A 25000-nucleotide genomic window follows, 5' to 3' on the forward strand; every position below is an offset into this window, starting at 1 on the left:
ACATCCCATTAACAAAAAATGACCCCTACTCCAGTTTGAACAAGATATAGAAAATGGTTAAAAATTACAGCATCAGTCAGCCCTTTAATTGAGGAATAGTTCAAAACATCAAGATAAACCCTATTTGCATCCTCTTCGTGCTGTGGTTGTCGAAGAACGTGGCACTCAGTGACTGGAAGGACTGGCCGAACCATGTACTGCACGGAGACTGCTGCTTGATACAACTGCTTCTTGCTGCATCCTCAAGCTGTCAAATACTCGATGAAGTTCCATGTTTTGGAAGAGTTGCTGGTGACTTTCTAATTTTGTCCTCATGGATTCTGAATCTGCTCCTGGTACAAAGTAAGGCAGTTGCAGTGAGAAGGACAAATGTGAACTCTCACACTTTTCATTGTCAGAATCTCAGACATGTTACATTGCAAAAGGTGGCCATTTAACGCATTGTATCTGTGTCGTCTCTCCAAATGAGCACCTCACTAAGTGTCTTTCTTTTGCCTTCTACCTGTAACCCTGCACACATCGTTTCTTCAAATAACAGTCCAACTCCATTTTCAATGTTTCAATTAAACCTGCTGCCACCACACTCTTAGGCAGCTAACTTCAGACTCAATCCTCCTCAACAATGTCTCATAGAATCGTACAGTTTGGGAGAAATCCTTTGGGAATACAGTCTACACTAATAAAAGCTACTCTAAATTGACACTAATGCCACTCCAGCTTTTGCCCATAGCGATGAATGTTATGACACTTACAGGTGCTCATCCACGTACTTTTTAAAGGTGAGGTTTCTCACCTCAACTACCCTCCCAGGCAGTGCATTCCAGATTCCCACCAACCTCTGGATGAAAATTCTTTCCCTCCAATCCATTCTAAATGTCCTACCTTTCACTTTAAAATTATGTTCCCTTGTTATTGACCCTTCAACTAAGGGGACAGCTGCTTTACATCCACCTTGTCCAAGCCCTCAATCTTATATACTTCAACCAGGTCCCTCTCAGCCTTCTCTGCTCTAAAGAGACCAATCTGATCAAAGTTTTGGCAAAGATCTGTAGCTTGGGTTGTGGATGAGGTTGTTGACTTGCTCGCCGAGCTGGCTTGTTCTCATTCAGAGGTTTCGTCAAAATGCTAGGTGACATCATCAGTGGAGCCTCCGATGAAGCGATGTTATTCTACTCTGCTTGGAATTTATACTGTTTGGTCCGTTATGGGGAGTACAGTCATTTCCAGTTTTGATCTCTATGGGTTTGTATATGGAGTCCAATTGTTGCTTGCATCATGAGTGGAGAACGATGCCTCTAGGAATTCCTGTGCGTGTCTATTTTTGGCTTGGGTTACTACGGTTACCTTGTCCCAGTTAAAGTGATGGCCTTCATTGTCTTGAGTGTACCGATATTAAGAAGAGTTCGTCGTGCCACTTTGCTGCTAGTTGATGTTCATGTATTCTGATGGCTAGTTTCCTTCCTGTCTTTCCGATGTAATGTTTTTGGCAGTCGTTGCAAGGTATTTTGTAAACCACGTTGGTTCTGCGCGTTGTTGGAATGGGGTCTTTAATCCTTGTGAGTGTTTGTCGTAGTGTGGCTGTGGGCTTGTGGGTCACCATGATTCCTAGTGGTCTTAGGAGTCTTGTTGTCAGTTCCAATATGTTCTTGATGTATGACAGTACGGCCAGTGTGTTAGGGCGTACTGTACCTTCCTGTTGTGTCTGTTTAGTAGGCATCTGGGGATAAAGTTGCAGGGATATCAGTTTATAGCGAGGATTTTGTATAGGTGCTCTTCCTCTTTCCTGCGTAATTCCGGGGTGTTGCAGTGTGTTCTGGCCCATTTAAATAGTGTCCTAACACAGCTTTGCTTGTGGGCGTTGGGGTGGTTCCACAGATTCACAACCCTCTAACAGAAGAAATTCTTCAGCTCTGTGTTAATTGGGTGATCCCTTACTTTGAGATTATGTTATATGGTGCCAGACTTTCCCACAAGGGGAAACAACTTTTCCACATCTACCCTGTCGAGTCCCTGAAGAACTTTGTATATTTCAATAGGGTCATGTCTCATTTTCCTAAATTCCAATACATACAGGCCCAACCTACTCAACTTCTCCTCACCTGACAGTCCCCTCCATACCTGGCATCAGCCTAGTGGACCTTTGGAATGCCTGCCATGCCAGTATATCTTTCCTTAGATAAAAGGACAAAAACTGTTCACATTTTACCAGGTGTGTTGTCTGATACCACTCTCTTTCATCCTCACTCAATCCCCTCCCCCACTCACTAAGACTAACACATGTAATATGAGGAGATTAATGTCAATGCTTCCAGCTGTTGATTATTTTCTATTAATTCATGGGATGTCAGTGTCCTAGGGCTAGGGTAGTATTTATTGTCCATCTCTAGTTACCCTTGAAAAAGTAGTCATGAGCCACCTTCTTGAAATGCTGCAGTTCATTTGGTGTAGAGGCACTGACAATTCCATTTGGGAGGGATTTTGACTTGGGCCATGTTTGTCCAGGGAATGTTTGATAGGGACAGTAAAGAGATAGGAAGCTGGAAACGCATAGCAGGTCAAACAGCATCCAAGGAGCAGGAAAGTCAACGTTTCGGGCCGAAACCGTTCATCAGCCCAGTCCTGACTGATGGTTTCAGCCCGAAACATTGACTTTCCTGTTCCTCGGATGCTGTCTGACCTGCTGTGCTTTTCTAGCTTCACATCTAAAGACTCTGGCTTCCCGCATCTGCAGTCCTACTGACTCCAAGACAGTGTCGAGGGAGTTTTACTCTGTGTCTAACCTCATGAGGTACCTATCCTGGGAGTGTTTCATGGAAACAGTGTTGAGGTAGCTTTACCTTCACTTTAAAACCATAGATGAAGCTTTACTTTCAGTTTACTCTGCATCTATCCCCATGCTATACCTGTCCAGGGTATTTGACGGGGACAGTGAAGAGGGAGCTTTACTCTGTAACTAACTCCATGCTGTCCCTGTCCTTGCAGTGTTCGATGAGGACAGTGTAGAGGGCTCTTTGTATCTAACCCCATGCTATACCTGTTCTGAAGTGTATAATTACCATATATTGGGATCCAACTCCTGTTTGTTCTTACCCGTACATGTGAGTATGACTCCAGTCGGAAGGTAGCATGCAAGATCCTCATATACCAGTTTCACCTGAACGTCATGATGCATGTCCCCACACTGAATGGGATACTGGAATTTCAGCAAGTTATACGCAGCATTCTTCTGTATCTGGCCTGTCAGGGACGTATGGTAGTGCATCTGGGAAAGAGTATCATCGTTAGTGTTTAGCTTATTATAAACCTATCAGTCTGCAGTATAGCGGTAGGTTCATTCTGTTCCTAATTTGTGTTCTACCAGTCCGGAGTGCTTAATTAGAAGCTTTACATTGTACTTTTTGTTTATTTTTTTCAAATAATGTAGGTATCCTTGTCTGGCCCAACATTTGTTGCCAATCCTGAATTAACCTTGAAAACATGGTGGTGAGCCATCTTTTTGAACCAGTACAGTCCATGGGGATGCAGGGATACCTACAATGCCATTAGAAAGAGAGTTCCAGAATGGCGATATCTTTCCAAATCAGGATAGCAAGTGGCTTGGAGGTGGTGTTTGCATGTATCAGTTCCCCTCATCCTTTATCCTTCTCGGTGGTAATGGCCATGTGTTCTTTTTTTATATATTTGTCGTTGTATGTGGGTCCATTTTTGTTTTGCTCATTCCTAATTGTCCAGATGGCAGTCAAGATAGCAGAACCTGGAATCATATGTAGACCAGACCAGGTAAAGGTGGCAGATTTCCTTTGCTAAGGAATTTAGTGATGCAAATGGGCATTTACGACAAGCGACAGTGGGCGCACACATACTCAGTCATTCCACTACTTGCCATGGCGGGATCTGAACCTGGGTTGCCAGAACATTCCCTGGGTCTCTGGATTGGCAGTACAGTGATAATACGACTAGATTGTCACTTCCCCTTCTCTGTACTATATAATTCTATAATTACCAATGTGCCACTGCCTCCTCACATGGAAAGCTTTGAACTCTTTTGTACCTACTCTATGAATGTTTGCTGAAAGAGCACAGAGGAAACTTTCATTCACAGGATATGGACATCGCTGGCAAGACCAGAACTTACTGTCCACCTCTAAATGCCCTAGAGAAGTTGGTGGGAAGCTGTCTTTTTGACAACCAAGTGGCTTGCTGGAATCACATGTAGGTTAGTCTGGATAAATCTGGGGTGCAGATTTTAATGAATAAGACAGGTTTTCACAATAATTCATTTATCATGCGATCATTATTGTGAAGACCACTTTACATCGCCAATCTACTTAATTTACCCAATTTGAATCCTCAGCTGCTGGAGTTGGATTTTAATTTATGCCCCCGGATTACACGTCCAGTAACATATATGGCACTTTATTAGAAACTAGCCCTGGGCTGAACCGTCCTGGGGATGTTTGATGGGGGCAGTATAGAGGGAGCGTTACTTTCTGTTTAAAAGAGTACAGTGCTGTCCCTGTCCTGGGTATGGTTGATGGCAACAGTGTTGAGAAAGCTTTACAGATATAGAATCTCTACAGTGTGGAAACAGGCCCTTTGGCCCAATAAGTCCACACCGACCCTTGGAGCATCCCACCCAGACCTATCCCCTTATAACCCACCTAAGATACACATCCCTGAACACTACGGGCAATTTAGCATTGCCAATCCACCTAACCTGCACATCTTTGGACTGTGGGAGGAAACTGGAGTACCCGGAGGAAACTGGAGTACCCGGAGGAAACTGGAGTACCCGGAGGAAACGCACGCAGACACGGGGAGAATGCGCAAGCTCCACACAGACAGTCACCCGAGGGTGGAATTGAACTTGGGTCCCTGGCGCTGTGAGGCAGCAGTGCTAACCACTGAGCCACCGTGCCACCGTTACCTTCTGTTTACTTTCAGTTTAAAAGAGCAGAGAGAGCTTTACTCTGTATCTCACCCACTGCTGTGCCTGTTCTGGAAGTTTTTGAGGGGTGAGTGTAGAGAGTACAGAAGGCATTACTTCATGTTTACTTTCAGTTTAAAATAGTAGAGGGTGTTTAATTCTATCTGTCGCCTGCAGCTGAATCACTGTGTACCAATTATACCTGTAACTGCTCCACCTGATATCTTCTACTGGCATAGGCATTCAGAGCATCGCGCAGCACATCCATGAATTGTCGCAGGTCATTCTGCAGGTACTTGCGAGCTGTCTGCTCCAGAGGGATGAAGGCAGGTATGTTGTGCCGAATTATTTTGCGTGGCTGCTTGGTCTGAATGTCCAGGTAATAGGAGTCTAGGTAGATGCCCTCATATGCAGTGCTGATACAGAAAACGAATGTGGAGCTTGGCTCTGTCACCTTCACACTAACTCCTACATAGAGATGGAAAAAGTGCAATAATAGTAACCAGCAGCGACCATTCAAACAGACTTTCTTGCCTCTCCTTCTGATGTCCGAGTTTCTCTGTTATACTTCACCTAAATCCAACATCGGTATCGGGGCAAGTGGCCTTAATCTATCCACTAAATTACAATATGCCATGAAAAGACAAAGGTTCTCCAAGTAGGCTGGCTGGAAATAATTTAACTTAAAAGAGTAAACGGAATCCACAGTTATGATAAAACCAAACCGCAGATCGTGTACGATCTGACCTTGAAAGCTTTAGGTATTTTTCCTGAAACAGGGTTGACTTATAAAATATGTGTGTCTCACTAACTTAATTGAGTTTTTTGAAGAAGTAATGAAGAGAATTGAAGAAGGCAGAGTGGTGGATGTGATCTATGTGAACTTCTGTAAGGCATTTAATAAGGTTTCCACATAGTAGACTGCTTAGCAAGGTTAGATCACACGGAGGGAGAACTAGCCATTTGGATACAAAACTAGCTCTGAGGTAGGAGACACAGGGTGGTGGCGAAAGGTTGCTTTTCAGACTGGAGGCCTGTGATCAACATTGTGCCACAAGGATCACTGCTGGCTCCACTGGTTTCATTGTTTATATAAATGATTTGGATGTGAACATAGGAGGTATGGTGAGTAAGTTTGCAGATGCTATAGTGGACAGCCAAGAATGTCACCTCAGAATAAATTCGAACCTTGAACAGATGGGCCAATGGGCTGAGGAGTGGTAGATGGAGTTTAGTTTACATAAATGTGAGGTGCTGCATTTTGGAAAGGCAAACCAGGGGAGGACTTATACACTCAATGGTAAGGTCCCGGCGAGTGTTCTGAAGTTTTGGAGTGCAGGATCATAGTTCCCTGAGAGTGGAGTCATAGGTAAACAGCATGGTGAAGAAGGCATTTGGTATGCTTGCCTTTTGTGGTCAGTGCATTAAATCTAGGCGTTGGGAGGTCATGTTGCAACTGTACAATCATTCGTTAGGCCACTTTTGGAATACTGTATTCAATTCTAGTCTCCCTGCTATGGGAAGGATGTTGTGAAACTTGATAGAGTTCAGAAAAGATTTACAAGGATGTTGTCAGGGTTGAAGGGCTTGAACCATAGGCAGAGACTGAATAGGCTGGGGGTATTTTCCCTCGAGTGTCATGGGCTGAGGGGTGATCTTATAGAAGTTTATAAAATCATAGATAGGGTGAATAGTCGAGGTATTTTCCCCAGGGTAGCGGGCTCCAAAACTAGAGGACGTAGGTTTTAGGTGAGAGGGGAAAGATTTAAAAGGTACCTAAGGGGCAATATTTTCACACAGAGAGTGGTGCACATACGGAACGAGCTGCCAGACGAAGTGGTGGAGGCTGGTACAATGACATTTATTAGGCATCTGGATGGGTATATGAATAGGGAGGGTTGAGAGAGATATGGTCCAAATGCTGGCTAGTGTAACTAGATTAATTTAGGACGTCTGGTCGGCATGGACAAGTTGGACCAAAGAGTCTGTTTCCATGACTCTGTGACTCTATGTCACTTACTATCTATTTTTTCGGTTAGTGTTTAATGATCATTGGAATGCACTTAGTCCAAGTTCAACATTCTCTCCCAACATAAAGATCACTTAAACCTGTTTTAGCTCATCCCTATTCCACTAAGTTAGACAAGCTGGAGAGCTTTGAATTAGACAGCTTTTACTTATGCTACCGATACTCCAAATAGAGTGGTGAGATTTGCTTAATACAGTTAAGTTGAAGTTGTTATAGCTCACATTACTGTCATCTAGTTGCATCTTAATTTGTCAATTAACATGTCATGCTTCAAGTGAGCAAGTCCTAAAGCTCTCTGTGCAGGTTCACAGCTTGCTCTGGATTTTGGCCAGGAGTCAGTACATACGAGATGCAATATGTTCATAGTCAGAGCTGGATGTAGTGTCTATAGTTAGTCTGTGTATAAGTATAGTCTTGTGATTCCAAATGGTATTATTACTGGGCAACTCTATCATGTACAGAAATCTGCCTCAACATAAAACAGAATAAACTATACTATTCGTAGAAAATACATATTTAAAGATTTTGAAATACACAATAAAAATATTCTAGCAATCCAAAAAGCACCCCTTTATAGTATTCACACTAGAGAGAATTCTCTTCTCTATCGCCCCTATAAAGCTTAATTTAATTGTCCCAGTCTCAAGAATCTGTTAGCCTTTTCCTGGGGTCTGCATACAACTAAGCTTAAATTTTCTCAGCTTCAAAAAAAATTCTATTTCTTAACAATTCTAACTATCCTGTCCTTTTCTCAGGAGCAAGTGCGCTACACATCTAGCTTCAGCTGAGTCACTGCTCAAACTAAAACAAAAAACAACTTACTTTTCCCAAGCTATGGGTGTTTCTCCTAATCAAAAGAAATCAATCCCTGACCTTCTAAATTGGAATCCAGTGTTCAATTATTTGTTCACTCAAATTTCTCCCAAAACAAAAACCCACTACTGTCCACTTCTCGCTCACTGTGTTTTCAAAGAAATCACCACAGCTACAGATATAAGTTAAACATAAACCCCTTCAGCCACACAGAAACCCTATATGCCACTAGCTTAAATTCAAAAGTCCAAACTGAAAAATGAATTATATTATAAATCGAATTTCAGTTTTGGTTCAGGCACGTTCCTTTCAGGAGGAGCCAGCAGCAGGAACCGGAGGAAGGGGCCAATACCAAAGAAGATTTACAATTGAGCACGGTATTCTTGAGCCTAGTTTCAGTTTAGGCCAGTGCCTTTCAGGAGGAGCCAGCAGCCATGCATCTCAGGGAGGCATCCTGCTGACATCGCAGGGAAAAAGGAAGAACAATTTCTGATTGGTCAGTGCTGGTTTGTCTTTGTGGGGTATGTGGAATATTTCTTGTTCCAGTCCTATTCTGGACCCTTCCCTCAACTCTTTCTCCGATATATCGATGATATCATCGGTGTTGCTTCCCTCTCTTGTCTGAAACTGGAAAAAATTCATCAATTTCACTTCCAATTTCCAACCTGCCATCACTTTCACCTGATCTATCTCTGGCTCCTCTCCTTCCTTGACATCTCTGTTTCCATTTCTGGGGATAGACTGGCCACTAATATCCACTATAAACTCACCATCTCCCACAGCTACTTGGACTATACATCGTCACATCCTGCTTCCTGTAAATACTCCATTCTATTCTCCTAGTTCCCTGGCTCCATCACATATATTCCAATGAGACCAACTTCAACAAGGGAGCCTCCAAAATGTCCACCTTCTTCCTCAACCAAGGATTGCCCAGCACCGTTGTCAACAGGGCCCAACCCATCTCCCGCATTTCTGCCTTCTTCTCTCCCGCAACAGCAATAGGGTTCCCCTTGTCCTTACCTACCATCCCACCAGCATCCACATCCTGAAGTTCATCAGCTGCCATTTTTGCCACCTCCAATGGGATGCTACCGTCGGACACATACTCCCCTCCCATCCCCTCCCTTGTCCACCTACCGCAGAGACCGTTCCCTCCAGGATACCCTGGTCCACTCTTCCTTCACTCACAATACCACCCCCCACAACCCCAAGGCACCTTCCCCTGCAACTGCCATAGGTGTAACACCTGTCTATTTACCTCCTCCGTCCTCAGGGCCCAAACATAACTTCCAGGTGTAGCAGCATTTCACACAATCTAGTCTACTGCATTCACTGCTCACAGCATGGTCTCTTCTACATTGGCGGAAACGAAGCGTAGATTGGGTGACTGCTTCGCAGAACATCTACATTCTGCCCGCAGAAATGATCCTGAGCTTCCAGTTGCCTGCCACTTTAACACACCACCCTGTTCCCTGGCTAACATCTCTGTCTCAGGCTTGCTGTAGTGCTCCAGCGAAGCTCTGCGCAAGCTGGAAGAACACCGCCTCATTTTCTGCTTGGGGACCCTGCAGCCCTCTGGACTCAATATCGAGTTCAATAATTTTTGGGCCAGAACTTCTCCATGTCCTAGCTCCCTACCCCATACAACAGGCCTTGCTATCACACAGTCTGTCATTACGCACCATCTACTGTTAGCCATTAAGAGTCTTCATTAACAGCTATTCACCCTCCTAGCCAGATCGTTATCTATTCCTTTGTCTGTCCAACTGCTTTTCTCTCCCTTTGGGCTCTATCCCCACCTATTGTTTACTCCTTACCCCCTTGCCCCACCCTATCTTCTATATATAAACCAACAATTTCCTAGCTTCCATCAGCTCTGGGAAAGGGTCACCAGACCCAAAACATTAACTCTGATTTCTCTTCACAGATTGCTGCCAGGCCTGTTAAGCTTTTCCAGCAACTTGTTGTTGTTGCAAGTTTATGTTAATTCATTCATTCCCTTGGTGCTTCAGGTGAAGGAATCTCACTGCAGTACAGGATAACTGTGTCTCAGACTTCTTAAAGGGTTACTACAGTTAGTTCATCTTCTGGTTAGGGAGTTCAGATAGTGAGTTTGGGGTGGGGGGAGCTATTTGTTAGAAAGTAATAACTGTAATTTTTAAGTAGTTAATTAAAATTTAGCTTATAATCTAACAGTGAATAGAAGGTTAGTCATGTCAGTGGTTGGGGTTTTGTGTTCCGCCTATGAGATGTAGTAAATCATGGACGCTGACAGCATCCCTGATAACGACATCTGCAGGAAGTGTACACAGCTTCAGCTGCTCACCGAGGGAACGGATCAGCTTCAGCGGCAGCAAGAGACACTAAGGAGCACACAAATAGCGAAAAGTGCCATTGAAAGAAGTTATAGAAATATGGTCACACCCAAGGTACAGGAAGGTAGATGGGTGACCACTAGATAGGGCAGGCAGTGCAGGAGCCCCCTGCAACTGCCCCCTGTCAAACAAATATTCCATTTTGGAGATTGATGATGGGCATGGTCCATTGGGTGACAGCAGCAGCAGCCAGAGCAGTGGCACCATGGCTAGCCCTGCTGTACTGAGGGGAGGGACAAAGTGTAGTAGAACAATAGTAATTAGAGACTCAATAGCCAGGGGTGCAGATATGCACTTCTGTGACCACGAGAGACAGTCCTGGATGGTACGTTGCCTCCCTGGTGTCAAGATCATGGAAGTCTCTGAGCAGGTATGAGGCATTCTAAAACTGGAGGGTAAACAGACAAAAGTCATCATCCACATTGAAAGAATGACAAGGTCGTGCAACGACAATTTAGGGGCTTGGGTAGTAATTTAAAAAGCAGGACCTTCAGGGCAGTCATCTCAGGATTACTTCCTAGGACAGTTGCACCTAAACCGGAGAGGCACCAATATCCTGGCAGTAAAGTTTGATAGTGCCAATCGGAAGGGTTTAAAGTAGTGTGGCGGGGGGTGGGAACTGGAGCAGAAGTTCAAGAGTATAGAGACTGGGGAAGAGCTCGAGACTGAGGCAAATATAGCTAAGACAAAGAGCAGTCAGGGAGAGGTTGCTGAGTTCAGTGGAACTGGAGGCTTGGACTTCAATACAAGAAGTATAACAGATAAGACAGATGAATTTAGAGCCTGAATGAATGTATGCAATTATGATTTTGTACCACACAGACATGGTTGAAAGAGGGACAGGACTGGCAGCTTAATGTTCCAGGATAGCTATGTTTTAGATAAAGTAGAGGGGGAAATAAAAGAGGTGGAGGAGTTACAGGGAGCATATCATAGCTGTGTTCAGGGAAGATACCGTGAAGGGATCTTGCAGCAAGACATTATGGGTGGAACTCAGGAAATTAGGAAGGGTGCAATCACAATAGTGGGACTGTACTACAGACCTCCCAGCTGCCAGCAAGAAATAGAGGAAGAGATATGTTGTCAGATTCTGGAAAAATGTGAAAATAACTTGTTGTGGTAGGTGATTTTAACTTCCGCCATATTGACTGGGACTCCCTCAAAGCCGGGGATTTGGATGAGGAGCAATTTGTTAGGTGTGTCCAGGAGGGTTTTTTGAAACAGTATGTGGATTGTCCAAGAAGAGGGGCCATACTGGACCTGGTATTGGGAAATGAGCAGGTCAGGTGATCAAAGTTTCATTGGGGGCGCATTTTAGTAATAGTAACCATAATTCCCTACGTTTTCGAATACTTATAAATAAGGTCAAAAGTGGACCCTGAATGAGGGTGTTAAATTGGGGGAAGGCCAACTATAATCAAATTAGGCAAGAATTAGACAATGTGGATTGGGAGCGGCTGTTTGAGGGTAAATACCCATCTGACGTGGAAGTCTTTTAAAGACTAGTTGATGAGAGTGCAGGACAGGTATGTTCCTGTGAAAATGTAGGACAGAACAGCAGGATTCAGGAACTTTGTACAATAGGCCACATTATCAGCTTAGACAAAAAAGGAAATATACCTAAGGCCCAGGCAACTGAAAACTGACCAAGTCCTTGAAGAATATAGAGAAAGTAGGAAGGAGCTCAAACTGAGGATTAGGAGGGCTAAAGGGGCCATGAAATGTCCTTGGCCAGCAGGGTTAAGGAGAATTCCAAGGCATTTTATACATATATTAGGAGCAAGAGGGTAGCTAGGGAAGGTGTAGGCCCATGAAGGATAAAGGAGGGAGGTTATGTGTAGAGCCAGAGGAAGTAGGCGAGATTCTTAATGAGTGCGCTACATTGGTATTCACTAAAGAGAGGGATATGAGGGATGCTGAGGTTAGGGAAAGTTATGTGAATACTCTCAGGCAGGTCAACATAACGGAGGAGGATGTGTTGGGTGTCTTGAAATGCATTAAGGTAGACAAGTCCCCAGGTCCGGATGCAATCTATCCCAGGATACTCTGGGAGGCAAGGAAGGAAATAGATGAGGCCTTAACAGATATCTTTGCATCCTGTTTGACCTCAGGTAAGGTTTCAGAGGACTGGAGCGTGGCCAGTGTTGTTCCTTTATTTAAGAAGGAAAACAGAGATAATTCAGATAATTACAGGTCGGTGAGCCTAACATCACTGGTGGGGAAGCTGTTGCAGAAGATACTGAGACAGAATTTATTCACATTTGGAAGTGAATGGACTTGTTATGATAGGCAACGTGCATTTGTTTGGGGAAAGTCATGTCTTACTAACTTGATTGAGTTAATTGAGAACGTGATAAGAATAATTAATGAAGGACAGAAAGTGGATGCAGTCTACATGGAATTTAGTAAGGCATTTGATAAGGTACCTCATGGCAGACTGGTACAAAAGGGAGAGTGTCATGGGATCTGGGGTGTGCTAGCCAGATGGATACGAAACAGGCTTGGTCATAGAAGACAGACAGGAACAGTGTAAGGTTGCTTTTTTGAATGGAGATCAGTTACTAGTGGTGACTACAACAGGGATCAGTGCTGGGGCCTTTGTTGTTTGTAATAAATATAAATGATCTAGAACAAAAACCAATTGACTGAAGTGCAGGACATGCATGTCCCTCAAAACTAAAGGATAGGAATGTCAGGATTCAGGAACCATGGATGACAGGGGAAACTGTAAGGGTAGTCAAAAGAAAAGGGGAAGCACATGACAAGTCTAGGCAGCTACGAACTGACGAAGCCCTGGAGGAGTACAGAGAAATTAGGAAGGAACCTAAATGTGCAATTAGGAAGGCAAGAAGGGGCCGTGAAATGTCTTTAGCAAACAGGGTCAAGGAGAATCCCAAGGCTTTTTATGCATATGATTGGAGAAAAAGGGTAACAAGGGAAAGAGTAGGCCCACTCAAGGGGAGGACGAAAGAGGGAAGTTATCCGTAGAGCCACAGGAAGTGGGGGAGATCCTGAATGAGTGCTTTGTATCGGTTTTCACCAAGGAGAAGGACATGACTAATGCTGAGGTCAGGGACGAGTGTGTGAATACTCTAGAGAATGTCAACATATTGAAAGAGGAAGTTTTGGGAATCCTAAATTGCATTAAGGTAGACAAGGACCAGATGGGATCTATCCCAGGTTACTCAGAGAGGCAAGGGAGGAAATAGCAGGGGCATTGGCAGATATCTTCACATCCTCGTTGACCAAAGATGAAGTTCCAGAGGACTGGAGATTAGCCAATGTTGTTCCTTTATTTAAGGAAGGATGCAGGGATAATCAAGGAAACTATAAGCCGATGAGCTTGACGTCTGTGGTGGGGAAGCTCTTGGAGAAGATACTGTCGGACAAGATATATGCGCATTTGGAGGAAAATGGACTAGTTAGTGACAGGCAGCATGGTTTTGTCCAGGGAAGGTCATGTCTCACCAACCTGATGGATTTTTTGAAGAGATATCGAAGATAATTGATGAGGGAAGGGCTGTGGATGTAGTTTATATGGACTTTAGTAAGGCATTTGATAAAGTCCCACATGGCAGGTTGGTACATAAACTGAAATCATAAGGGATTCGGGGTGGCCTGGCTAGATTGATAGAAAACTGGCTTGGTCATAGAAGACAGAGGGTAGTGTTGGAAGGATGTTTTTCAGAATGGAGACCGGTAACTAGTGGTGTTCCACAGGGGTCAGTCTTAGGTCCTTGTTGTTTGTAGTATATACAAATGATCTGGAGGAAAATGTGGGTGGTCTGATAAGCAGGTTTGCTGATAACACGAAGATTGGTGGAGCTGCTGATAGTGCCAACGACTGTGAAAGTATACAACAGGATATAGATAGATTGGTGACTTGGGCACAGAAATGGCAGACAGAATTTAATCCAGACAAATGCGAGGTGATGCATTTTGGAGGATCAAATTTGGGTGTGAATTATATTGTAAAGGGCAGAACTCTTAAGAACACCAATGTTCAGATGGATCTGGGCGTGCAGGTCCATATTTCCCTGAAAATGGCAACACAGGTAGTCAAGGTGACTGAGAAGGCATATGGCATTCTTGCCTGCATCGCCCGGGGCATGGAGTACAAGAGTTGGCAAAACATGTTGCAGCTATATAAAATCCTTGTTAGGCCGTATTTGGAATATTATGTGCAGTTTTGGTCACCACACTACCAGAAGGATGTGAAAGCTTGAGAAAATGTACAGAGAAGGCTCACCAGGATGTTGCCTGGTCTCCAGGGCATTGACTATGAGACAAGATTAAAAAGATTAGGATTGTTTTCACTGGAAAGACAGCGGCTAAGAGGAGACCTGATAGAGGGCTACAAAATTATGAGAGGCATAAATGGGGTTGATAGTCAGAGGCTTTTTCCGAGTGTTGAAGTTTCAATTACAACGGGGCACAGGTTCAAGGTCAGAGGGGGAAAATTTAAGGCAGATGTGTGAGGGAAGTTTTTCACGCAGAGAGTAGTAGTAGCCTGGAATGCACTACCAGAAGAGGTCATGGAAGCGGGCACATGGAAGAGATTTAAGAAGCCCCTAGATGGGTACATGAATAGGGAGCGAACAGAGGGATACGGATTGAAAAATGGCAGGTTTGTTTTTAGATTAATTAGGGCATGATGGTCGGCACAGGCTTGGAGGACCGAAGGGCCTGTTCCTATACTGTCCTTTTTCATTTGTACATTTTGTTCACTTGTTCAAAATGTAGGTGGTCTGAATAGTAAGTTTGCAGATGATACCAAAATTGGCAGAGTTGCAGGTAGTGAGGAGGTCTATCAAAGGATACAGCAGGATATAGATGGATGTCAGATTTAGGCAGAGAAATGGCAGATGGAGTTTAATCCGGACAAATGTGAGGTGATGCATTTTGGAAAATCAGATTCAGGTGCAAACTACACAATAAATGCCAGAATCCTTTGGACCATTGACATACAGAGAAATCTGGACACACAGGTCCACAAATCCCTGAAAGTGGCAACACAGGTGGCTAAGGTGGCCAAGAAGATATACAGCACACTTACCTTCATTGGCCAGGGCGTGGAATATAAAGGTTTGCAAGTTATGTTACAGCTGTATAAAACTTTAGTTAGACCACATTCAGAATAGTGTGTGCAGTTCTGGTCGCCACACTATCAGAAGGACATGGATGTTTTGGAGAGGGTGCAGAGAAGGTTTACCAGGATATTACTTGGACTAGAGGGTTTTAGGTACGAGGAGATGTTGGATAAACACAGATTATTATCATTGGAAAGGCACAGGCCGAGTCATGACCTGATAGAGGTCTACAAAATCATGAGAGACGTGGATAGTTAGCAGCTTTTTACCAGGGTGGAAAGGTAAAATACAAGGGGGCACAGGTTTAAGGTAAGACAGGGAAAGTTTAGAGGAGAAGTGCAGGGAAAATTTTTCACACACGGAGTGATGGGTGCCTTAAACACACTGCCAGTAGAAATGGTGGAAGCAGGCACGTTAGCAACATTTAAGGCATATCCTGATGGACACATGAACAGGAGGCAAACGAGGGAAAGAAACTGCCTAGGGGCAATAAATAGTGTGTCTAAATAAAGATTACAAATCAACACAGGCTTGGTGGGCCAAAGGGCCCATTCCTGTGCTGTCTTGTTCTTTGTTCTTTAAATCACACACTTGATATCACAGCAGTGACACAGGCTGCAGAGATTATAGACAGATTAATGGAGTAGGCAACAAGATGGAAGACTGACTGTAGGGAAGTGAGATTTTCTTTTTATATTCACTCATGGGTCATGGGCATTGCTGCCTGGCCAGTACTTACTGCCCATTCCTAGTTGCTCGAGAAGATGGTGCTGAACTGCCTTCTTGAACCACCGCAGTCCATGTGTTTTAGGTAGACCCACAATGCCATGAGGGAGGCAATTCCAGGATTTTGACCCAGCAATAGTGAAGGAACTGTGATATAATTTCAAGACTGGATGGTGATTCTTCACTTGCAATGCAAAAATAAAAAAGCAGAATACTTCTATAAGGTGTGAAATTTGTAAATGTTGATGTTAAAACAAACCTGGGTAACTTGGGGGTAACAAGTAACTCAAAATTCAGCATCTTACTTTCTGCTTGGGGACAAAGCAGCCTTCAGGACTCGATATCAAACTTAATAATTTTAGAACCTGAACACCTTCCTCTCTGTCTTTCACCCACCCTCACACACCTAGCCCTGTTATGACATGAGCTGCTTTCAACACAGCCAACTCACACTCCGATTTGCTCCCATCACCAGCTTTTCTTTCTCCCAGGCTTACCATTATCCATCCCTTTGTCTCCCTAACTATTTCTCTCTCTCTGGGCTCCGTCTCCACCTATTCACTTATTACTTCCCACTCCATCCCCCTATCTCATCTTGAGGTATATATACCAGCATTTCAGAGCTATTAATAGTTCTGAAGAAAGGTCACTGGACTTGAAGCTTTAACTCTGCTTTCTCTCTACAGATGCTGCTACACCTGCTGAGATTCTTCAGCAATTTCAGATTTCCAGCATCTATACTTCTTTGTTTTATAGAATTTATTGTACAAAAGGAGGCCTTTTGACCCAACATGTCTGTACTGTTTCCCAAAGAACTATCCAACCAGTCCCATTCTCTGGCCCCACCTCCCATAGCCTTTTAAATTCTCCTGAAAATATATATCTAGCTCTCTTTGAAACCTTGTATGCAGTCTTACTTCACATTCTCCCAGGCAACACATCCCAAATCCCAACAACTCTCAGAGTAAGAAGTTTTTCCTCATCTCACTCCTAGCTCTCTTGCTGACATTTTGAAATTGTGACCCCAAGTTACTGACATACCACCTAGTGGAAACAAAATATCCTTCTTAACGCTGTCAAAATTATTCATAATTTGGAACATCTCAATGAGGTCACCTCTTAATCTCTGCTTTAAGGAGAATAAGCCCAATTTCTCTAATCGCTCCTTGTATCTAAATCCCTCATCCCTTTATCAATCTAGTAAATCTCCTTTGATTTCTCTCCAGGGCTTTAACAATAATAACACCTTCCTTAAATAAGGTGCTCAGAACTGAACACAATACTCCAAATGTGGTCTGACCAAAGATGCAAAGATGTGGCATCACTTCCTTGCTTTCATATTCTATGCCTCAATTTATAAACGCAAGGATCCTATAAGCCGAATTAACAACTGTTTCACATTGCCTGGCCATCTTCACATGAACCCCAAGGTTCCTCTACTCCTGTACTCCCCCCAAAGTTGTTCCCATTGAGCCTATATTATCTTTCTCTGTTTCTTCTAACAAAATGCATTACCTCACATTTCTCTGCATTGAAATTCATCTGCTAGATGTCCGACCATTTGACCAACTTGTCAACATCCCTCCGAAGTTGCTCAGCATCCTCCTCACAATTCACTATTCTCACAAGCTCAGTATCACCTACAAATTTAGAGATTTTGCATCAACACTCACCTCCAAATCATTTTTATAAATCAGAAAAAGCAAGGGTCCCAACATCGATCCCTGGGAACACGATTTCCAACTCGTCTCCAATCTGAGAATGCCCATCTATAACTACCCTCTGTTTCCTATCTTTTAATCAACTCTTTCAGGAGCCAATGCAGATATGATGGATTGAAAGAGCCTTCTTTATGTGATCCCCTCAGTCATAGTGAGCAAGCTTACTTTTCCCAGAATCCTTCTCAGTTGCTTTCACTTCCGCCCTATTCACTGATCGTTCTCCTATTGAGCACCGGGTCTTTTGTGATCCTCTTCTCAGTTGTGCTGAGCAAGCTGACTTCTCACCGACCCTCCTCAGTCGCTTCTCACCACTGCCCTCTGTTATCTGAGTAACTCTAAGTTATGAGGCAGATACAGTAACAAATTTGGAAGACAAATGTCAGGTCAGCCTTTACTGAAAGAGGATTGGAGCAATTATACAGGGGTTTGGTAAGACCACGTCTGGAATATTGTGTTCAGCTTTATTCTCAACATTTAAAGAAATATTTACTTGCACTGGAGACAGCACAGCAAAGGTGCACTAAATTAGTCCCTGGGATGAGAGGGTTGTCCTATGATGAGAGGCTGAGTGAGGTCAGATTCTCTGGGTTTAGAATGAGAATTGATCTCATTGAAATATACAAGATATTTAGAGTACTCGACAGGGTAGAAGGTTGTTTCTTCTGACTGGGCAATCTAGGCATAGCGGTACAGTCTCAGGACAAGAATACAACGATTTAGGAATGAAACGCCTTCAGTCTAAGAGTTGTAAATCTTTGGAATTCTCTTCCCAGTGATATGGATGCTCCTATGAAGCACTATGGATGGAGGTTGGGGGTGACCTTATAGAAGTTTATAAGATCATGAGGGGCATGGATAGGGTGAATAGTCAAGGTTTTTTCCCAGGGTAGGGAAGTCCAAAACTAGAGGGTGTAGGTTTTAGATGAGAGGGGAAAGATTTAAAAGGGACCTAACAGGCAACTTTTTCCACAGACAGCGTGGTGTATGTATGGAATGAACTGCCAGTAGAAGTGATGGAGGCCAGTACAATTACATCTAAAAGGCATACCCATCCAGATGTGACCAGGAAAGTTTTAGAGGGATATGGTCCAAATGCTGGCAAATGGGACTAGATTCATTTAGAATATCTGGTTGGCATGGATGAGTTAGACGAGGGGTCTGTTTCAATACTGTACATCCCTATGACTCTATGAATATTATTAAGCCAGTTTTGGGGTATCACAGGACTTGGAAAATAGAATTAAGGTTGACAATCACCCATAATCACATTGAATGACAGAGTCAAGTGGCCAAATTGTCCACTCCTGCTCTTATTTATTTTCACCCATGTTTTCATATAGTCAGTGTTAATATTGTGGTTAACAATTCTGTGTGCAGTTGGTACTCTTGTACTATCCAACAGTAAAATCCTGTAAGTTGTGTAATGTTCAAGGGTAAAAGGGAACTCACCTGCAAGGTTATATGCATCCAGAATGTCCTGCAGAGTCTTGACTCTCCCTTTCAGCAACGTGGAACTGACATCCACCTTGTCCAGCAGTGGCACTGAGTTTGTTTGTGTCTCTGCCAGGATATCTAACAAGGACTGCACATAAGAGAGCTGGTGTCAGCGTGGGAATGTCAGACAAACAGCTCTTACAAGCTGATCGTAATCAATACTGCACTTCACCCGATATCGTAAATAACAGCTGGATCTTCCTGGCCCCCAGTGCTGCTATGGGGACACAGGTTCAAATCCCACTACAGCAGCTAGCAGAATTTCAATTCAGTAAGAATCTGGAATTGAAGGCCAATTTCAGTAATGGTGACCATGAAATGAAATTATAATTGATTCCCATAAAACCCATCTGGTTCACTCCTATTCTTTAGTCATAGAGGTTTACAGCAATGGAAACAAGCCCTTCAGCCCAACTTGCCTATGCCACCCAGTTTTCTCAATTTGCCCATGTTTGATCCATATCCCTCCATACCTATCCCATCTATCTACCTGTCTAATTGTTTCTAAAATGGCGAAATTGTATTTACTTCTACATCTACCAGCCCAACTAGAAATTCATCACCCTCTGTGTGAAACAGTTGCCTCTCTGGACCCTTTTGTATCTCTCCTCTTAAACCTATGCCCTCTAGTTTTAGACTCCCTTACCATGGGGAAAAGCTGACGGCTATCTCCCTTATCTATGCCTCTCATGATTTTATATACCTCTATAACGTCACTCCTCAGTCTCCTACACTCCAGGGAAAAAAATCCCAGCCTATCCAACCTTTTTTACTTTTTTTTATTCATTTTTGGGATGCGGGCGTTGCTGGCTGGCCAGCATTTCTTGCCCATCCCTAGTTGCCCTTGAGAAGGTGGTGATGAGCTGCCTTCTTGAACCGCTGCAGTCCTCCTGCTGTGGGTTGACCCACAATGCTATTAGGGAGGGAATTCCAGGATTTTGACCCAGCTAAAGTGAAGGAACGGCGATATATTTCCAAGTCAGGATGGTGAGTGACTTGGAGAGGAACTTGGAGGTGATGGTGTTCCCATATATCTGCTGCCCTTGTCCTTCTAGATGGAAGTGGTCGTCGGTTTGGAAGGTGCTGTCTGAGAATCTTTGGTGAATTTCTGCAGTGCATCTTGTAGATAGTACACACTGCTGCTACTGAGCATCAGTGGTGGAGGGAGTGAATGCTAGTAAACGTAGTGCCAATCAAGCGGGCTGCTTTGTCCTGGATGGTGCCAAGCTTCTTGAGTGTTGTTGGGGCTGCACTTATCCAGGCAAATGGGGAGTATTCCATCACACTCCCAACTTGTGCCTGGTAGATGGTGGACAGGCTTTGAGGAATCAGTAGGTGAGTTACTCGCCGCAGTATTCCCAGCTTCTGGCCTGCTCTTGTAGCCACTCTGTTAATGTGGTGAGTCCAGTTGAGTTTTATAACCTCTCCTTATAACTCAAATCTTCCAGAACAGGTAGCATCCTAGTAAATCTTTTCTGCACTCTTTCCAGTTTATTTAAGGGAAAGTGCATTATTATTTAAGTGATTTATACTGTAAATAAAGTATAAAAGTGATATGTATACCCCTCAAATTACATTCCTATTACTTAGTGTATGTTTTTACATCGATTATGTAGACTTCTTGATCAAACAGAATACTTGTTCAAGCGGACACTCCTGGTCAATAAAACCTTTGCTGTAGTGAAGAGGGTAGTCATAAACTGCCAAAGATGCCAACAGACTTGTTGACTAGGCAGAGCAGTGGCAAATGGAATTCAACCCGCTAAAGTGTGAAGTAATGCACTTGAGGAGGACTAACAAGGGAAAGGATTACTCTCTGAATGGTGGGATCCTGGAAAGCATTGAAGATCAGAGGAACCTTGGTGTGCATATCCACAGATCACTGAAAGTAGCAAGTCAAGTGGATATGGTAGTTAAGAGGGCATATGGATACTTGCTTTAATTACCTGAGGCATATAAAATAAACGCAAGTAGGTTAAGCTGGAAAGAGTTTAGGACTGTAAAAAGCTCACAATTTGAGCCTTGTGGATTTGAAACCAGGGCTCTGACTTGGACTGAGTATCATACTTTAGCTAAAGCTACTAAACACCTTCACTTACTCCAGCAGACTGCGCAATCACTTTGGTCCTCAGAGCATCCCTTTTTGATCTCAGTCTTTCCAACAGTGTTTTCTCCTGTTCTAGAACCTGCTGTCTGTGCTGTGCTTCTAATTGTTCTGACGCCAGCTTCTTGGCACATTTCTCCAGCACCTTCAAGTGTTCCAGTACACCTGCAAAAGTCAAAAAATGGATGAATTGCTTTTTATTTTGAAATGCTTCACACAAAGTATTACACACAAACATTAAATTACTGCATGTCAAAAGACCAAACTCCACCTAGTTCAATTTCTCCCATCCAGGTAGTCACATGGCACATCAATAAAGCAATTGCCTCATTGTCATGATCAGTCTTTATCACTGAGTCCACAACAGATAGAGGATGCAGTATAATGTGGAAAAATGAGAGGTTATTCATTTTGGCAGCAAAAACAGGAAGACAGATTTTTACCTGAATGGAGATAGACTGGGATAGGAGTGGTGCAATGAGATCCAGGTATCCTTGTACACCACTTGCTGTAAGTAAGCATACAGGTGAAGCAGGTATTGAAGAAGGCAAATGGAATTTCAGCCTTCACAGTGAAAGGATTCAAGCACAGGAGCCGGGATACAAACATATAAACGAACAAGCAACCAGAGTAGGTCACTCAGCCCTTCAAGAGTGTGCCGCCATTCAGTAAGAACATGGCTAATCTGATTTTACCCTCAACTATACATTCCTGCATATCCCCGATAATCTTCCATCCCTTTTGGTAACCAACAATCGATCTATCCCTACCTTAAAAATACTTAAAGAATCTACAGCCAGTTCCTTTTGAGGAATGGAATTCCAAAGGTTTACAACCCTCTCAGAAAATAACTGTTTCCTTATCTCTGTTTTAAATGGGCACCCCCTTATTTTTGACTCCAGGTTCTCCCACAAAGGAAGCATCCTTTCAACATCACATGGTCAAGTCCCATCAGGGTCTTATATGCTTAAATTAAGTCACCTCTGACTCTTCTAAACTCCAGAGGATACAGCCCTAGCCTGTCCAGCCTTTCCTTTGAAGGGGATTCACTCATTCCAGGTATTAGTCTGGTAAACCTCCTCTGAACTGCTTTCAACTCATAAACATCCTTGCATAGGTAAGGTGACCAGTATTGTACACAGTACACCCAATGGAGTCTCACCAATGCAATGCATAACTGAAGCACAGCCTCACTACTCTTAGATTATAAGACTATAAGAAGATTATAAGACTTTAAGAAATAGAAACAGGAGTAGGTTGTCCAGCCCCTCAAGCCTGCACCGCCATACAATAGGATAATGAACTGACATTCCTCACTTCCACTTCCTTGTCCTTTCCCAGTAACCCTTGAGTCCCCTGCTGATCAAAAATCTATTTATCTCAAAGTCATACAGCATGGAAACGGACCCTTTAGTTCAACCAGCCCACACCAACCATAATCCCAAACTAAATTAGTCCCACCTGCCCGCACCTGGTCTATATCCCTCCAAACCTTTCCTATTCATGTACTTAGCTAAATGTCTTTTAAACGTTGTAACTATACTCGCATTCACCACCTCCTCTGGCAGTTCCTTCCACACATCTCAAATCTTTCTCCTCTCACTTTAAAAATATGTCCCCTAGTCTTGAAAATTCCCCACCCTGGAGAAGACATCTGCCATTCACCCTATCTATGCCCCTCATGATTTTAAAAACTCCCGTCCAAGATGGTGGTGGAGTAGGGCTCCTGTGCCAGAGGTCATCTGCTCCAACCAATTTTCTTTCTTTACTCTTTTTTTTTTGAAACTTACTTACCCTGTCCTGAGCTTGGACAGTATTGGTGACGGCGAGAGCCCAGAGTGCAGACCTCAAGTGGTCTCGAGCTGAGCTCAGGGCACAGACCTCAAGCAGACGTACTGTGGACATCAAGCAGGCCCAACGCCGTGGAAAGTGAGTTCCTACTTGCTTTTCTGGAGCAAGCAGAGGACCTGGAATCAGCAGCTGCTACATTGGCAGAGGTGACGTCAGAGAGTTCAGCCCAGTGACAAAGATGACACCTGAGGATCAGCAACTTCATTGTTAGCTGGGTCTGATTTGATTTATTTTAGTCCGAGTACCTAAGTACAGTGAAAAGCTTTGTTTGTGAGCAGTACAGGCAGATCATAGTAAGCAATGATCATAGACTGCTTAGGCAGAACGAGGCATACAGGATACACTGCACAGGAGGTGCGAGAAGCAAGCTCAAAATTAACTAGGTTAACATTATTTGAAGTTGGAGAGTCTATTCATCAGTCTAATAATGGCAGGGAAGAAGCTTTTTATGAACCTGTTGATGCACGTGTTCAAGCTGCCTGACGGAAGAGGTCTGCCTTTCCGTGGCAACGAGAAGTGTAAATGGAGTCCATGGATGGAAGGTTTGCTTCCGTGATGGTCTGGTCTGTGCACACAACCTTCTGTAGTTTTTTATGGTTCTGGGCAGAACAGTTTCTGTATCAGGCCTCTATGCACCTGGATACTACGCTTTCTATGGTGCATCTCTAGAAGTTGGTGAAGGTCCTTATAGACATGCTGAATTTCCTAAGCCACCTGAGGAAGAAGAGGCAGTGTTGTGACTTCTTGACCGTCGTATCTACGTGGGAAATCCAGGACAGGTTGTCGGTTGTCGTCACTCTTAGGAACTTGACACTCTCTCAAACCCCATTCCCTTGATGTTGACTGGGCATGTTCTCCTCCTTTCTTTCTGAAGTCAATGATCAATTCTTTTGTTTTGCCAACAGTGAGACAGAGGTTGTCATCACTGAAACCACAACACCAAGCTCTCTATCTCCTTTTTATATTCTGACTCATCGTTGTTTGATATCAGTCCGACCCAGTGGTGTCATCAGCAACCTTGTAGTTGGCGCTGGCAGTGGTAAAGCGATGGTGGAAGGTCATCACTTCAACATCAATAAGATTGGCCCAGCGGTAAGACATGCAATGTTGTTTGATGTTGGTGGATCTGGCACAGGAGGCAATGAGGCGGTGACGGAAGAGTAACAGACCAGCGGCAAAGATGGTGCCTGAGTATCAGCGATTTCGACGTTGGTTAGGTCCAGTGTAGATGGTGGTGAAGTGGTTGCGGAAGGATGGCAGCGCAGGCATTGTCAACTGTGATGAGTTGGCTCAGGACTGATGGACTCTCCAAGTTATATTTTTTTTATTCATATTCTTAAATTATTCAAAATGGCACCATTTTGTGGTGACAAATGAAAACTTTTCTCTGTATTTTATTGTATTTTTACTGTAAAATACAGTGACAATCAAATCGAATTCTATAAGATCACCCTTCAATCTCCATGCTCCAGTGAAAAAAAACATCCCAGCCTATCCAGCCACTCCTCATAAATCAAATAAAAACCGAAAGAACTGTGGATGCTGTAAATCAGGAGCAAAAACAAAGTTGCTGGGGAAGCTCAGCAGGTCTGAGAAGGGTCACCGATCCCGAAACTTTACCTCTGTTTTTTCCTTCACAGATGCTGCCTGACCTGCTGAGCTTCTCCAGCAACTTTGTTTTTGCTCCTCATAACTCAAACCAACCTGTCCCAGGAAGATCCTGGTAAATCTCTTCTAAACCCTCTCCAGCTTAATATTATCCTTCCTATACCAGGGCAATCAGAACTGGACACAGTCCTCCAGAAAAGTAATGTCCTGTACAACCTCAGCATAACGTCCCAACTCCTTTACTCAAAGATCTGAGCAA

General features: G+C 43.6%; 1 protein-coding gene across 1 annotated transcript; it reads right to left on the reverse strand.

Moving 5' to 3' along the window:
* Window positions 1-64: 64 nt before the first annotated feature.
* cenpo (centromere protein O) lies at window positions 65-21891 on the reverse strand. The gene is made up of 6 exons (XM_048593394.1): window positions 21726-21891; window positions 21278-21447; window positions 19134-19266; window positions 5130-5395; window positions 3091-3262; window positions 65-332 (listed from the first exon to the last, which is right to left on the reverse strand). The coding sequence occupies exons 1-6, from the start codon at window positions 21889-21891 to the stop codon at window positions 166-168; spliced, it is 1074 nt and encodes a 357-aa protein (XP_048449351.1). The 3' UTR covers window positions 65-165.
* Between the last annotated feature and the right edge of the window lie 3109 nt (window positions 21892-25000).

Source organism: Rhincodon typus, unplaced genomic scaffold (genome assembly GCF_021869965.1).
Source record: "Rhincodon typus isolate 14 unplaced genomic scaffold, sRhiTyp1.1 hic_rhity00002767, whole genome shotgun sequence".
In the NCBI taxonomy this organism is placed as follows: domain Eukaryota; kingdom Metazoa; phylum Chordata; class Chondrichthyes; order Orectolobiformes; family Rhincodontidae; genus Rhincodon; species Rhincodon typus.